The sequence below is a fragment of the Heloderma suspectum genome, chromosome 1, assembly GCF_057233095.1.
Source record: "Heloderma suspectum isolate Gila_16-S chromosome 1, 16-S_ref, whole genome shotgun sequence".
In the NCBI taxonomy this organism is placed as follows: Eukaryota; Metazoa; Chordata; class Lepidosauria; order Squamata; family Helodermatidae; genus Heloderma; species Heloderma suspectum.
Window position 1 is genome coordinate 378829821 of NC_139458.1, and position 17413 is coordinate 378847233.

The 17413-nt window shown below is 41.0% G+C and overlaps 1 protein-coding gene across 15 annotated transcripts in view; it reads left to right on the top strand.

The window, feature by feature from the left end:
- The window catches only part of LTBP1 (latent transforming growth factor beta binding protein 1), a 269829-nt gene that overhangs the window by 176876 nt on the left and 75540 nt on the right, over nt 1-17413 (top strand). For 9 of the 15 annotated variants that reach the window (XM_084828394.1, XM_084828401.1, XM_084828398.1 and 6 more), the window contains 5 exons: nt 509-607; nt 6800-6925; nt 7734-7859; nt 10804-10926; nt 16146-16265. In XM_084828394.1, coding sequence (XP_084684520.1) covers nt 509-607; nt 6800-6925; nt 7734-7859; nt 10804-10926; nt 16146-16265 — 594 coding nt within the window. The remainder of the gene's footprint in view (nt 1-508; nt 608-6799; nt 6926-7733; nt 7860-10803; nt 10927-16145; nt 16266-17413) is intronic. The other 6 variants (XM_084828395.1, XM_084828400.1, XM_084828403.1 and 3 more) reach the window with 3 other exon arrangements.

Consider the following 17413-nt stretch of genomic DNA (forward strand, 5'->3'; position numbering starts at 1 on the left):
CTAAATTCCACATGCACTTCAAACATCTCTTCCAGTGATGCTTAGGCAGTGAAGTTAGTCACTATAATGCTTCATTTGTTCTGCACCTTTCAAGACTTGTTTCATGTGTGCCAGAGTAACAAATAGATCAAGCTGTTAGTAAATATTCAAAATGAGAACAGATTGCCTTAGGACCATTTCACATGTTATTCTTTTAGCAGTTATACATGTGTTCCACATTTGGAATGACAATAACGTTTGAAGAGATTACACATCTTTTTTCTAACCACATTACCGTGGATCTGTTTTGTGGGGAAACACAGCCAGTAGCAATTAAAAGAAGACATACAGTGCTTCAAGTATCATAGTTTTAGAAGGTGCACAATGGGGGCTTGTAACCTGTGCCAGCTAGAAACATAATATGTGAAGTGGCCCTTACTACAGTTTTCCATTGATTCAGTAAGCCATCTATGTATTTTAAAATGTGCCTTCCTCGGACATAAATAGTTTTCTTCTTTCTTTCACACAGTAGTAGTTGAGAAAACTTCTCCTCCTGTGCCTGTTGAAGTTGGCCCAGATGTCTCTACTTCAAGTGCTAGTCAAGTAATAGCACCAACTCAAGTTACAGGTATGATGCATGTTTTCCATGTGAAAATTGTTGGAGGCACAAAATGGGTACATATTCCCGACTAAGTTAGTGCTATTAGAGCATCAAATAGGAAGAGCAGAGCAGCAGAACACAAAGAAATACTGAATCAAAAAAGTTCAGTTTAGGAGGACAGAGTTGCAAGTGGTGGATTTTCAGACCTGAATATATGGCCAGGGTACAGTTTGCAACTGCCTTATTCTGAGAATTGAAAATGGGCAAAGGAGTCAATTTGAGGATTTCCACCCTCCTACATTCTGCATTCTCCCTGTCCTTCAACCAGTTAGAGTGAATTTACAGATTTATGTAGCAAGACTCAGCTGCAGTTGTTCTATATGCATGTAGGGGCACTTTCAGGGCCTTCTCCACATAGGGGTGCATGTCCATATGCATAGTTTATGTTAATATGCCTCCTCAAAGCAACTGCTTTTTGGTGTAATATCAGTGATATATTACCATACATTATGCAGGTAGGCATATCCTTTCTGCAAGCATATAAAAAGACACAGATGAGACATGATAAATGAACGTGTGAATTTACCCTAATCCCATCATAAGATCTTGAGAAATCCCATTGATTTCTAAAGGTACCTAATACGACTATTCTGAAGTAAACAATTTGAGGGTTGTTTCCAAAATTTGATCTAGAATTAGAATATGTATGAAAGTCACTCTTTGAAACAATAGAGCACTGGTTTATAGGTATGCACACTGTAGTGATCTCAGTTTTTGGTGCAGTTTTCATCAGTGAATTTCAGTATATATTGAATGGCTTGGGCCTTACATACTTACATATAGGTCACTTGCTTATATTCCATCAAAATATTTGTGGTGAGCTTAAGAGTGTCTTTTTGCAGCATCCTCAGTACTGACATTTTGAACATTGAGGACCCATAAGGGGGCTTTCTTGATGATTGCTTCCCAGCTGTATTTTTTTTCCTCCAAAAGTCTATCCAAAACCATAAGTGATGTAAGACCTTCACATTTGAGTAAGGATACAATGGCTGTGGGTGAGCTGGAGGTTCAGTTACTGAAGTGTACTTTTTAAATTTCTGTTTATATTTTAGTGCTTTAATTAGTCACTTCAAATTGTTACCTGTCAAGAAATTTGAGTACAGGAAGAGTTAAAACCCTTAATAAACAGCTTGGTGTAATGCAACACAAAGCTACTGAATTCTATTTTAATCATCAGTAAATGGAAAGATGCCTAACTCATTGGTACTGGAGAACTTCTGACTGTGATCTAATATAAGACTACTTCACGCATTACATTTTTAGTGGTACTCATTTACAGGCCTGCATTGTGTTATCCACTCAAACTGCAACATTTGAAGTAGCTAGCTACTTACATTTTTGCAAATAGAGGTATACTACATGCCGTTTCACAAGTACTGTTCCCAATCACTTAGCCACAGTTAAGCAAATCAGGGTCATTCACTACTTCCCTCCATGCTTCTGTTATGTCCTTTCTGGCATAGCTTTCCCCTGATGGTTTCACACTGGTCTTAACCACAATTAAGTATTATATTGGTACCAATATTAACTATGGTTAATGTTAACCAGTGTCCCTTTTAATCAGGATTTGAAACTTGGCTGTGACTGTTGCTATTCTATCCTCATCCTCCAGCTTGCCTTTGAAATGTGTTGAGTAATCTATTTCTGCAGCTTGCATATCCATATTAGTGATCCTTTTACAACTACTTTGCTTATGTTACTTCTTAAGATTGTACGTTTTATCAATACAATTCTTAATACTATTTTGTTACTTTGTTTTAATTGGGATGGGCTTTTTTTCAGAATCATGTACATTTAAAAACATTGTCATCTCTGAAAAATAATATTACTACATAGAAGATATGCTAATACTAATTTCCCTATGTTGCTTATAGTTTATATTATTGGCAGTAGTATTTCCTCTTCTTCATTCATCCTGTGTTTTGGGGGGTGAGACCCAGTGAAAATTTTCTGCTGATGGAACTGCTGTCAGCAGAACCACAAGGGGGCAATTCCATTTGCCCACCTGTGTTCCCTCCAAATCTGCTGCAGAGCAGATTTTGCTGGAGCTGCAAGGGTGGAAGGCTGGGAGGAGAAAGGAAGAAAGTCCTATTGAGCGCGGAGACTTCTGTTCACGCGATGTTCTTCCCTTTGTCTGCAATTTCTAAGGAACATCTTATATAGTGGGTGATTTACTGTCCTGTCATTTTTCTGTATTTAAAAGCCACAAAACATAATATATCAAGCTTTCCACCCTTTTAAAATTAGCACACACAGTTGTTTCTTATGAACAGTATATAATGTAGACAGCTATTCTTTCCCATGTGTCTGTAGCATAGCAATTTATTAATGTCCCTCCTCCAGAGCATCTGCGAAGAAAATTCTGATCAACCCTTTTCAGTGGATCAAAGAATTGCAGCACTGGTGATGATATTTCTATATACTCCAGGCCCTGGAACTTTCTTTCATGCTCTGGCATCAATTTATCTTTGCAAAGCGTTTTTCTTAGTTAAACACTACCAGCTGTGTAGTTTGCTATAAACTTACTGATATATTCCAACATACCTTGCAATTTCTAAATTCCATTTTTATCTCTGTGTCTCTGAATGTTCTATATTTGTGGAATCTTAGCTTCATCAGTCAGTGTTCCATTTGTGGTCAATTTTGCCTAATAAACAATTGCTTTCTTTTAAAAAAAAATGCCATTTATAGGCTACATGTTAGCTTGCACACTCAGTTTTATTTTGTATTGTATTTTTAAACCATCCTTTGGCCCTAACAAGGGCACCCAAGTTGGCATACAAAAGCAAAATATTAAAAACACATTAAGAACAAAGCTGTTTTGAAACCCAAAGAGCTGGATCAAAACAAATGAGATAAATGAAGCAGAAATTCTGTATGTCAGTAAAGGGCTGTAGAAATCATTACTATTATTTCCATTACTAATATTAATACATCATCATCATCATCATCGCAAATCCCAGTGCTTCTATATATTCCATAATACTTGTGTTGGTGAATTATGTAATCAGTATTAATTTCAGTGCCATAAAGCCATCTTCTTTTAGCATATAGAACAGAACATGTTGAGGTGAAGTAACTTTCAGTATTGGATAGGTTTCAAAAGGCCATTTTAGGAAGCGGACATTGCTCAGAAAATGAAAATTGTGGAAGTTTCTGTGCCCTTGGTAATCTGCCAAAACGTTGTGGTGTATATAAAGAATATACATCTTGACATTATCAGTAAACATGTTACATCTTGTGTGTGAATAAAAAGCTTCTTTTAAATTGTTGAAATCCTTGACACTGCAATTCTAGATGCACTTACCAGGGAGTAAGCCCCATTGAACTCAGTGGGATTTACTTCTGGGTAGACAGGCATAGGATTGCACTGTAAATTTGTTTATATGCTGCCGTTGCTTCAGGTTTTACTTAATGGCATTGTTTGTGCTTGGTAAAATCCTCATAAGTCTAGAAGCCATATGTAGAGGCTTTGAAAAGGAATGTACATACGTAAGACCACTGGGCCCTAAGAAGTTTTTTTGAGTTCATGTAGCTAAGGTCTGTTGATTGAGGACAAAAGGATGTTGACTAAGGGAGGGACTGTAGCTCAGTGGTAGAGCATGTGGTTTGTATGCAGAAAGTTCTAGGTTTTATTTCTGACATCTCCTGGTAGGGCAGGAAAAACTCATGCCTGAAACACTGGAGAGCTGCTGCCAGTCATTGTCAACAATACCAGCTATATGGGCCAATGGTATGAGTATAAGGCAGTTTCCTATGTTGTTATGTTCTTATGATGTTTATAAAGAAAGGAAAGAACATGGTAGAGACAGCTTAGATTATATCTTCAGACCAATCCGGTCCTTCATGTGGGGAAGAACAAAGGTGCGCCTTTCTTCTCCATCTGTGGGGATGGTATGTCTAAAGTTGGGCTACATGTGTATAATTAACATATGTAGGCCTCCATAAATGGATTACGTGATTGAGGTGTATGCATGTAGCCTGACATTGGACATGCTGTTCATGTGTAGATGGTACAGGTAGGGAGGACAAGTGCACTGTCAGCCCATTCTACATGATAGGCCTGATCAGTCCAAAGATACCATCTAAACTGGCCCAGGTCAAGTAACTGTTCTAGACCAGATGGAAGTAATTTGGGATGTGGTATTTAGAGGTTTAAGCAGAAATCACGTTCTGACAGATAAGATATAGTGTGAAGCACTATGCAAGTGGTGCTTGAGGCTGTGCCATAAAAGTCACTGCATAGCTAGATCATCATAGCTGGGACATCAGAGCTAAATTTTACTTTTTGTAAAACCTTTTTAGGACCTGATGCTCTGACAAGAAGTGCCAGACAACATGGCTGCAACTGCCACCATCTTAATTTCCCCAGAAGGCCCCTTGGCCCCCAGTTAGTGCCCAGGGGCATTCTGGGGAAATTAAGATGCCTACTGCTACAACAACTTTGCATAGGACTTCTCTTTTCAGAGAAGAGCCTCGTGTGGCACAGAGTGGTAGGTGGCAATATTGCAACCGAAACTCTCCCCACGACCTGAGTTCGATCCCAGTGGAAGCTGGGTCCCGGGTAGCCGGCTCAGGTCGACTCAGCCCTCCATCCTTCCAAGGTCGGTAAAATGAGTACCCAGCTTGCTGGGGGAAAGATAGTCACGACTGGGGAAGGCAATGGCAAACCACCCTGCTATAGTCTGCCATGAAAACGCTAGCGCAAGCGGCGTCCCTCTAGGGGTCAGCAATGACTCGGTGCTTGCACAGGAGGAACCTTTCCTTTCCTTCTCTTTTCAGTGCCAGGCTGCCCACTCCTGTACACTCACATTTCCCGAGGCAGCCTCCCCCAACACACACACACACACACACACACACACACACGCACACACTGCCTCCTAGTAAGCTTGCTGGGCATTCCTGGAGGGCATCTTTATATATCAGTTCCTTTATATAATTTTTGAACCCCCAGCTGTATACTCAAAATGGCCATAAGGCATCCTAAACATGGTTTTCCACATATTCCCATTTTTGATGTAGACCAGGCTATATGCCCTACACAGATCCAGTTTGGAATACATTTTGACCCTACTCAGGTACTCAAAAGAGTTCTGGGATCAGTGGTAATAAATAGCAGTTCCTATGGGTGATAGTGTTCAGGGCCTAATAATCTCTGCAGAGTATGAGCTCTCCAGACTTCTTGAGGGAGAGCACAGGCACTGAACAAGACAGCTGCAGGGTATGGATGACTCTTCACTGGAGATTTTTCTCCATGAACATTCATTGGGTGGCAAGTTCTGGTTCTGAAAAAGAGTACAGGCACCCCTCTTGTAGTGTATCTGCCTCCACTGGGCTGGTAGTCACAGTATTTCCCAGGGGGTGAGGGCTTTGGTGGCCAAAGAGAATGCATAGCATTCATAATGGGCATATTTTGAAGACAATGCTGGTGTGTACTGAGCCAAAGAATGCAGAATCTCCCTACACTGTTGTTATTGTGACAGATTATTTTAAGCAGTAATTCCACTATCACCGCTGCCTACCTGCCTGCCAGGTCATTTTTCAAATTTGTCTTATTAATGAAAAGAGCCAGTATGGTGTAGTGGTTAAAGCATTGGACTGGGACTTGGGAGATCTGGATTCTAGTCCCCACTTGGCCGTGAAGCTCACTGGGTGACTTTGAGCCAGTTACTGACTCTCAGCCAATCCTACCTCACAGGGCTGTGAGGATAAACTGGCGAGGAGGAGGAACATGTATGCTGCCTTGGGTTCCTTGCAAGATGAAAACAGGCGGGATACAAATGAAACAGCAACAACAGCAACAGGAACAGCAACAATACCATTTGGCTATGCCCATAGCATGATGGTGTGAGCAAACATAGTCAGAAAAAAACTGTACTGACAAATGTTCTGAGGAGCTGTAATAGATACAGTGTCATGGTTGATTTGCAGATGCACTAGGTTTCTGTGTAAATACAGTGGAGGAAAGACCTCTTACAAAGGTCTTTCTGGATGTTTATGTTAATTACTCTCTCACAGAAATACTGTGCTGGCTTTTTAGAAACGCTAAATTGGATAACAAGTGTTCTGAGGCATTTCGTTCTTTTGTAAACTGATAATAGTGGAGTTACTAAAATGCTTTAAATAGTTTGTTATAGGTATATTTTTCTTTTTATTTAGAAATTAATGAGTGCACAGTGAATCCAGATATCTGTGGAGCAGGACATTGCGTTAACTTGCCTGTGGGATATACCTGCTTCTGCTATGATGGATACAAGCTTAATGATCAACTCACAAAATGTTCTGGTAATGATAAATTCTTCTTTCCCTCTCCCCAACTGCTAAACTGATCATTGTGTAAAGGGTTTGAAGATATATAACCTGTCCTTTGTAGGCAGTGACTATAGTAAATATGAATGGCTTCTTCTCCTGTTGGTTCTTAATTCTCATCAAAATATAATTTTATAGTGAAAATTCTCTCTGCCTCCCCCCCCCCTCCGTTCCCTGAGTTTATCTCACTACAGGACTTATTTTATTTTTCTCCCACATGCATGCACAAAGAATGATTGAAGGAATTGAATTTACCCATTTGTAAATGAGGAAAACTGGGATGTTTCGAGTAGTCTCTGTACATTCCATCTACCTACATAGTAGTTTAGAATCCTAACAGGAGTGCATGAGATTTTATGATAGGTATTTGCAAGGAACTGAATGGATATTCCACTTCCTTATATTGCCCCACTGTAAAATGTGTAAATAAGAAAAGGAGTATCTTTCACTTACCCTGGGTTGTATGTAATGATCAACTCGCAAATGCTTAAATGCTGAATAAATGCTGAATGCATGAATCTCCTCTGAAACATCTCCAATTAGAAGTAAGTATAGTTATTTCTTCTCCAAGGAAACTTAATACTCTGAAGCTTTAAACCAATAAGTATGCTTTTTGAATCAAAATTTTATACCATATCCTTATTGTTCACCTCTGAGGAAACAAACCTGTGTTAATGGAGTCTGTCTTTCATTTTAGTGTCTTGTGTACATCAGACAGAATGAAGTGATGGTCATGACAAAGTACTGCTTTTTCAGTCTTCATACGTTTTTATTTCTTTAACAGATATTAATGAATGTACTCAGACTCCCCATCTCTGCTCCCTTGGGCATTGTGAAAATACAGAAGGAAGCTTCCTGTGTATTTGCCAGGCAGGGTTCATGGCCAATGAACAAGGAACAGACTGTGTTGGTAACTACTGTGCTTTATAAAGCAAATTCTTAATACTTACAGCTAATTGTTAAGAGCCTGACTTTGAAACCCATTGAAGTCAATGGAAACCACTTATATTGATTTACAGCAGCATTAAATTGGTGCTAAATGCATAGGCTGCTATACAGTTCATGGGGTATTTCTTAAGAAACCACAGAGTTGTTAAGATTTGGCCACCATTACAGGAGGAAAGTCATTACTCACAATACGTCCCTAAACTTATTTGTGAAATTGCACTTCCTTGAAAATACAATGTTGATGTAAGATCTGATACAGTATGGTAGGACATTTTTCCTCCAGTGTATGAGACTGTGTAAGAACAGATTGAGCATAGTTTTGGTTTTAACAACCAAAGCAGATCCGTTATTGGCCCCTCTCATACTGAAGAGGACAAATCAAATGTTAACATAGGGCCATTTTGGACATTCAGAATATTGTTGATGTGATTTGCTGCAAATATTGCATGGAGAACTTTCAGCCTATGGCTGCTGATCAGGGGTATAATACTAGAACCTGGGGTCATCCCATGAAGCTGATTGGTTGGAGATTCAGGACAGATAAAAGGAAGTACTGCTTCACACAATGCATAGTAAACTATGGAATTCACTACCACAAGATGTAGGGATGGCAACCAATTTGGATGTCTTTAAAAGGGGGTTAGACAATTCCTGGAGGAGAAGGCTATCAATGGCTACTAGTCCTGATGCCTCTATGCTACCTCTAGTATCAAAGGCAGTATGCCTATGTACACCAGTTGCTGGGGAACATGGGTGGAATGGTGTTCTTGCACTCATGTCCTGCTTGTGGGTTTCCCGTGGGCAGCTGGTTGGCCACTGTGCGAACAGAATGCTGGACCAGATGAGCGCTTGGTCTGATCCAGCATGGCTCTTCTTATGTTCTTAATCCTGAGGGTTTGCAGGGGTTCAACGGAAACTTTGTAAGGCCTATTGCTTTTCAGATCATGGTAACCAGCCATCAGAGTTAAAGTTATATTCTGTTGGGTCCTAGGGCAAGTTGTTGGAAGGCTTGCCTAAGGGACTTGCCAAAAATGGCAGTTTAGGTTTAGAATTCGGGGTTGGACTTGATGGTCTTATAAGCCCCTTCCAACCCTACTATTCTATGATTCTGTGAATCTAAATGGTAACACTAATACTGATCTGCTCTGATTATTCATGGATACCATGTGTTGGTGTGGTGGGAACTGACTACTCATTGAATTTTAACATCGTCTTCAATCAAAAGTATGGTCTGGTTGTTGTTTTTTTTATCTAAATACATATGTCCGTATATATAGTATTGTATTATTCAATGGCCATCACAAAAAAGATCATATACATATATGTCAGAGCAAGCCAGCAACTACAGTATAGAGAGCTGAGTTCAAGTTTGAAGGGGCTCTCAGCAAAGTGCCCTCAGTAGGCCTACCCCTGAGTGCACCTCCCTAAAGTGCATTAGGACAGAGGCTTAGCTTGTAGCATGACAGAGGGGTTGGGTTTTTAAAAAAAAACTGTAGCGAGATCCCCTGAGCAGCAAACTACTGGCATCCACCATTTTATTTTTCCCCACAATGCCCTAGACATGTCAGTCCAGGCATTGTGGGAAATACTAAATGGTGATGGCCATCACAAAGACATAATGGACCCATGTATGCCCACCATTCCTCCTACAATGCCTCAGACTGATGCAACATCCGGGATGTTGTGGGGAAAACAAAATGGTAGCAGATAACTGAACTGCAGTTGCCAAAGCTCAGTCTTCTCATAGGGGAATGGTGACAGGCAGAGTTTGGGCTAAGGCACCTGCCCAAGGATGCTGTGTGCTGATATCAGGCCTGACGGTGTACATAATACAGTCTCACCAGTACAGAAATAAAACAAATGGCGAGGTATATCTAAATGAATATATGCTAACTGTTAGCAGCAGGGTCAACCTTTGATCTAACAAAATTGTTTCACTCTTTAAAAAAAAAAAAAGCCATTGCAAGTAAGGCCACTGTATTAATGACAAATTTGGCAAAAGAACTTTTGTGAACCGCCCAGAGAGCTTTGGCTATTGGGCGGTATAGAAATGAAATGAAATGAAATGAAAGAATAAATAAATAAATAAATAAATATCTTGTTTTCTGTACTCCATGAGGCAGTTTTATTTGGTATAAAAATTAACATTTCTCAGATCAGTCTCATACAGAGAATATTCTAGGTACAGAATGAAGGAAAGAACCATAGCACAGTGGTAGCGCACCTGCTTTGCAGGCAAAAGGTCTAATCCTGGGCATCCCCAGGTACGACTGGGAAAGACTCCTTACTGTCTGAAAACCCTGAAGATCCACAATGCTCTGTAGAGAATACTGAGCTAGATAGATTAATTATCTGACTCTGTATAAGACAGATTCCTGTGTTCTAGGGAGCATTCTAGGACGTATTGTAGCAGGGCACTCTGAATTCAGAGTCTCTTTTGGAAGCAGTGGAGGCTAGTAGTTCTGAGGCAAAGCACCTTGGATGGTTCCTTTAGAGTTCTGACTGAAATCCGGAGCGGATTCACCTCCCCACTGACATCGGAGCCACCAGCCTCTGCTGGTTGGAAGGTGGCTGGCAAGATGGACCCCCAACATGATGGGGGCATAAATTGGAGGGATGTAAATGCCATTAAGCAAGGGAACATGTGGACCTCAATCACAGCAATGTCTGCAGATAACGAAGCAGTGAAATTGACTTCCTACGTTGCTCTAGGTAATATGTTATGCTGTTTTTCACTTGCATTCTTATGAGTGAAAAAATCAACATCTCAAGCGTCTCATTGAAATAGCATTTGTGTGTGTGCGTGTGTGCGCGCGCGCGCGCATATTGTAAAAGAAAAATGGAAAACTACTATATTTTCAGTCTTTAACCTTTGATTTAATTTTGCTATCAATTTTGGTTTCTAGATGTTGATGAATGTGCCAGGCCTCACACCTGTGGGGAAGGCCTCTGTGTAAACACCATTGGTTCATACAGGTGTGAATATTGTGAAAGTGGATTTCGAACGGGCATAAGAGGCCAGTGTGAAGGTGGGTTCTCATTCTGCCCTAACAGAATCTCTGGAATGGTCATTCACAGCTCTTATTTGCATTTCCTTTGCAAAAGCCATCTAAGGAGATTGCGTCATAAATATCCACTTTTATGCATTTGAGTACACAGAAATGGTAGACTCCGGAGTTACTGATCCAAAAGCAGGATCCAGTGCAGCAGCTACACCTCCACTTGTTCTGTTGCATCTGCTGGAACAACCGCTAGTGCAACAGGAAGCTAGCGCTTCCTAAAGCAACCCCGTAAACAAGCAGAAACACTTGTTTCCTGAAAGGGACTGGTCAGTGGAGTCCCCTTCAGCGAGCTCTGCAGATCTGCCCTGTTCCGGAATCTAGCATTTTAGATCATTTCCAGGGTTGCTTCAGGATCCTCTAGCTTCTGGTTGCACTTGCAGTGTATCCTGTTCGCACACGAGAAGCCCCAAGAATTAGTGCCCTATCCACTCTTTCGTTAAGCCATATATTCTCCATCTTTACACATGAATTATGTTTTCCATGGTTAAACTGGGATTTCTCCATGGCAGACACTACTTCTTCTTCTTCTTCTTCTTCTTCTTCTTCTTCTTCTTCTTCCTATTATTATTATTATCATCATCATCATCATCATCATCATCATCATCATTATTATTATTATTATTATTATTATTATTACCCTGCCTTTTTTCCCAGTACTGGGACACAGGGCGGCTTACAAAAATTAAAACATATACAATTATAACATATGAAAATATACAAAAGTTAAAATATAAATTAAACAATTCAATTAAAATTATATTAAAACTTTAAAACAGCATTTTAAAACAGCATTTTAGCAGCTTACCCCCAGGTTCCAACTATGTCCCAAAGGCCTGCTGGAACAAGAATGTTTTAGTCTGCCTCCAGAAACACATCAAGGAGGGAGCCATCCTAGCCTCCCTGGGAAGGGTGTTCCACAGCTGTGGGGCAGCCACCGAGAAGGTCTTCTCCCGGGTTCCCACCAAACGTGTCAGTGACAGTGGTGGGACTGAGAGAAGGGCCTTCCCAGAAGATCTCAGGACACGGGCAAGTTCATAAGGGAGGATACGGTTTTTCAGATAACCTGGACCGGAGCCTGTAGGGCTTTATAGGTCATAGAATTGTGCCCGGAAACAGACTGGAAGCCAGTGAAGCTGTTTTAACAAGGGAGTTGTATGCTCCCTGTAACCAGCCCCAGTCAACAGTCTGACAGCAGCTATTTGAACCAACTGCAGTTTCCGAACACTCTTCATAGGCAGCCCCATGTAGAGCGCATTGCAGTTATCCAAATGGGATGTAACTAAGGCATGTGTCACCGTGGCCAGATCAGACATCTCCAGGAACGGGCGCAGTTGGCGCACTAGTTTTAACTGTGCAAAAACACTCCTGGCCACCGCTGAAACCTGAGCATCCAGGCTTAGGGCTGAATCCAGGAGCACCCCCAAACTGCAAACCTGAGTGTTCAGGGGGAGTGTAACCCCATCCAAGACAGGCTGAATCCCTATTCCCTGATCTGCCTTTTGACTGACCAGGAGCACCTCTGTCTTGTCTGGATTAAGATTCAATTTGTTCTCCCTCATCCAGTCCATTACTGATGCCAAACACTGGTTAAGGACAGAAACAGCTTCATTAGAATCTGGTGGAAGGAGTAGTAGAGCTGGGCGTCATCAGCATATTGGTGGTACCAAACTCCAAAACTCCGGACAACCTCTCCCAGCAGTTTCATGTAGATATTAAATAGCATGGGAGACAGAACAGAACCTGAGGAACCCCGCAAGCTAACACCCACGGAGTCGAACAGGCATCCCCCAACACCAACTTCTGAGTTCATCCCGCTAGGAAGGAATGGAGCCACATAAAGTGTGAATGGCAGGTGTGCATCCTTAGACACATGTATACGTGCTGCAGTGAGTAGCCGCCTAATCAGGACTCCTGGGTGTATGCCCAGGTGTTGACGGCTGTACATATAACATTCACACTTTGTCCAGGTTTGGATGATCAGTGGGGGAAACAACACAGCGTTCGTTGTTTCCCCTGCACGTGGTGGTCGTGCGACCAGGATTACCCTAATTACCCACACCACATTACAGGTTGCTGCGTCATCCAAACCCGGCATGGGCATAGTGCATTTTCACCCACCCTACAACCCACGGCTTGCAGTAGGGGTTTAGGGTGGGTGAAAATGCACTACACCTGTTCCATGCGCCGGGTTCGGGCAACACGGCAACCTGTGACCTGGCACGGTAATTAGGATAACCCTGGTCGTGCAACCGGCACACGAAATAACTGATGCTGCATTGTTTCCGCCGTTGATCGTCTGAACAACCCCTGTGTTTTTGCTGCAGAAACAATTGGTGTACCTGTGGTAAACATGATTGCTGCATGAAGAGTAGCGCTGCTTTCACTTAACAGGGAGCACTTACACACAGGGGTCTGCTAGCATCAGGGGTGCTGCATTACCACTCCTGACATCCGTAAACCACATGGGAACAGTGCCAGTCACCATACTGCAGGCTACTAGTCCAACTGAACTAGCAGGATCAGCATGGGTGGCAAATCAACATTATCGCTAGGCCTCTATGCTAGGAAGTACTGATACTCATGTGCTGGATACATTTCATTCCCTGCCCAATTATCAAAAGAAAGCATATGCTCTTCAATTTCAAAAGTTAATATTTGCAATGCTCCTAGTTAGAAGCCCCACTATCTATTTAATCCGCTAATCTGTTCTGCTGAAATTATTTATAAAGTTGCTATCCTCAATAAAGTTAATCACTTATGATTATGTAATAACAGGAGTTACAAAAGAATCCATTTGTGGTTTGGAATATAAAATTGGCGAACATCTGCAGTTTCAAAGAACAAAATGTTCTAGCACGTCTGACCTACAAAGCATGTAAAGTTGGGTTTGGGCACAAATTTCCCCGATTTAAACAGAAAAATCAACATAAATTTAATCATAAATTAAAATGATATTCAGTTATTCCGTTTTAAGTAATGATGTCTTTGTACTCTCATTGTTTTCATACCTGTCATCTTCTATCAGAATATGATTTTTAGAGCTTGAGTATTCCTTCATAAAGACTAATAATTCCAGCTTTCAGTGTTATAACGGTGGCTGTTGTTGTTTTTAATTGAAAGATAGCTTTAAATACAGATGTCAAAATTTGCTGTTATGGATGGTAAATTGTGAAGTTTAAGAATAACAGTTACAGTTTTTGCAGTGGAAGGAAGAAGCAGACACCAGTATATGGAATTAAACAGGTCAGAACTTTATTGAAGGAACAGGACATGATGCATCAGATAAGACCATTGTCAGGGGGGTAGTTTTAACCCCTCCCAATGAGATGCTCAGGGAGACTGGCATGGATAGCTGGCCACGGTCATACCTGAGTTGTAGCTGATGGGTGGTAGCCCATTCTCCCTGTAGGAAGAAACAAATGTGAAGCGGTCACCCGTATTTGCCGCCTATAGCTTTGCTGGGTGCAGCCTGCTTTCACAACCCCATTCCAGGCCCAACCTTTGTTCCCACCTCTCATTCACAGCCTTGTGAGACCCTGGGCATGTGCAGCCCAAAATCACCTGTAGAAAAGCAGAATGTGCTGTCTCCTTCTTGATCCTTAGCAGTCTTCCCCCACTCCACAGGCTTAGTTTTCACTTCAGACTTTTCTACGCATCAGAGATATGGTAAATACTGAGACAAAGCCCAACTGTTCTGGCAGTGTTGGGGGCTAACTTCATGTTACATGCGAATACATGTAATGTGTAAGCAGCCCTTTCGTCTCAAATCATCTTGCACTTTTGACAAAAAAACTAAGTGGAGATGAGGAGGAGATGTTGAACTTGTGAATTGTTCCCCTTTTGTACTGCAACTAGGAAATAGTTAATAAAGCAAATAACTAAGGATGTCCACCTGTTCTGATACAGCAGCTTAAGTTGAACTATTTATTTGTGGGCTGTCTTGGTAGAATTGTATTGTTTATGTCACAACTTTGTGGGGCGTGATAGGCATTGGGATGGATCAGTTTGGATGGGAGAGTAGGATTGGGCTCCCCACTTCCCTGCGGTCGGATCCCCTTAAGGGATCTGGGAGGGTGTGGCACCAAGACCAAGCCAGCATGGTGGCTGCAAGCGTGCCACATCCAGGGTGGAGGGAAAGGGGTCCACATTAGCGGTCTGCGCCATGGTGAGCCTGTAACCCTTCCACCAACACTCCTGGCAGGTGGGCCAAGATGGAAAATTGGACAGCAGCTGGGCTGCCCGATAGATGGATCCACACCCTATGCCTCCGCCAATCCTATTCAATATTAATAAAGTTGTGGCCAGTTTAATAATCCATTTAAGTTGGAGTCCTTTCATCCACCCCACAGACCCAATTAGATGCTGCACCACACAGTGGAATAAAAATAATATTGCATATTTCCTTTGTGTTGTTTACCAAAGCAAACTGGCTTTGATATGTGAGGATAGCTTAGATTGATTTTCAAGAAGCTAGGTAAGAAAGCTGGAGGGCCCCAAAACAAGGTGAAAGTTGTATTATTTACATAAATTTGTAAGTTATATTATAACTTATTCCAGCAATGTATTTATTATACATCTGTTTTTTCATTGACTTTGTCAACAAATTAAAATCTTAATTTTAAAGACCTTTCAAAACCACAAATGTGGCATATCCCTGTTTTTTTGCTTAAATAAATAAATCATGAGTTATTTGGAGACTGTTTTTAATGTTTTGGTTTTAACTTCATCCCTAAACCATTGGTTTAGCCAATGGAATGTGCTTCCATATAATTGTGGATCGTTGCCCATGTTAGCAAAGTAATCCATACATTTAAACATAATAAGTCTAATCTCCAGTTGAAATGTATGTATTTACTGAATTCCTACATCCTGCCCTTCTTCCAAAGAATTCAGAATTGTGTTTTTATCCTCTTAAGAGTCCTGGGAGGTAGGTAAGGCTAAGAGATAGCGACTTGCCTATGGCACCTAGTAAATGACATAGATGAGTGGAGATTTAATTATAAGTTGTATACAGCCAAACTCAGTGTTGTAGCCACTACATAATGTACTTCAGTGGATCAATGTTAATTTACATTATTTAAGATTCTTGTCCATAGCACCCAACTTTCTCTATATACCATCCTAAATACTATTATAGCATTAAGATGCATTTATTATTAAAACCTTAACTAACTTATTTTTTTAAGATATCGATGAATGCTCAATTCCTCATACTTGTCCAGATGCAGAGTGCATTAATGCACCTGGTTCTTACCAATGTGTCCCTTGCAGAGATGGATTCAGAGGCTGGAATGGGAAGTGTCACGGTAAGTATCTTGTTGAAAATGTTTTATGTTCCAAATGTTCTTACCTTTGCGTTTTCTTTTCTGCAGTACTCTAGAGTTGATTGAAATGTTTATACCTATGTTCCTTGGATTGGATCCATACTATGTTAGTTGCACTTGAGTCCCATTGAAATCAGTGTGAAAGTTAGTCATGACTTAAGTCTCATTAATTTCAATAAGAACTAAGTGTAACTAGCTTAGACTGGATCCAATGCCTTTGTTTAACTAAAATTGAAATTTGGGCTGTAGTGTTATACCTGTTTACCCAAATGGCTCTTTGTCATCTTAACTGTGGGGAAACCCAAACCAAAAGAAGACAATATAACTGTGCCACTCTGAACCAATACAGGGGGAAGATACCATGTACAGTTCACAGAAATAGGCTGCAACAATGAAGTTGCAGTCTCAGTAGGTAGGCTCTAACATTCATTCAGCAGATGTGAAACAGCACCCAGTCAGTAGATGTGAAATCCTAGAAGAAGAATGGGCAGGCATCTGGGAGCGATAAAATCTGCCTGACCTATCCATTTAGTTACATAGCTGGAAAGGACTCAACTGGCTGAGCAACCCTAACAACAGCCACACGAGGGCTTAGTTGCCCTTCTGCTCGTTTAACTATTCCAGCAACTCTGTTGACTGCTGGGCCTGAGGCCACATGGATTTTGTGTCCACCCTGCTCTCTTCAGGGGTGGGGGCAATATTTGGATGGCCCATTATGTTACCACCCTTCAGCCCAGCATGGATGTAAGCTTCTACTTCCATTACGACTTAATGGAAAGTGAAGCCAGTGATATTTTTGAGGGCCATTGCTGTATAAATTTAAGTAGAAAAAATGCAAATGCAAGAACTGTGTCTTATATAAGTCTTAATAAAATACAGATAATGTCTTGCAAAATGTTAAGCTCAATATCTCTTAATTATAAGTTTTGCTATGCCGTTTAATTAATCACCTGCAGTTTCACAATATAGCACTCATCTGAATCCAGTTTTAATGTGATTTTTTGCTCTCTAATTGTCCATGCTAATTTTTGCTCTATATTCAGGATTTCCCTTTTCTTAAGTACTTCTGAAACTGATAAGAAAAGGGAAAAAATAGTTATTGCTGTGTTAACATACCCAGTATTGACAAA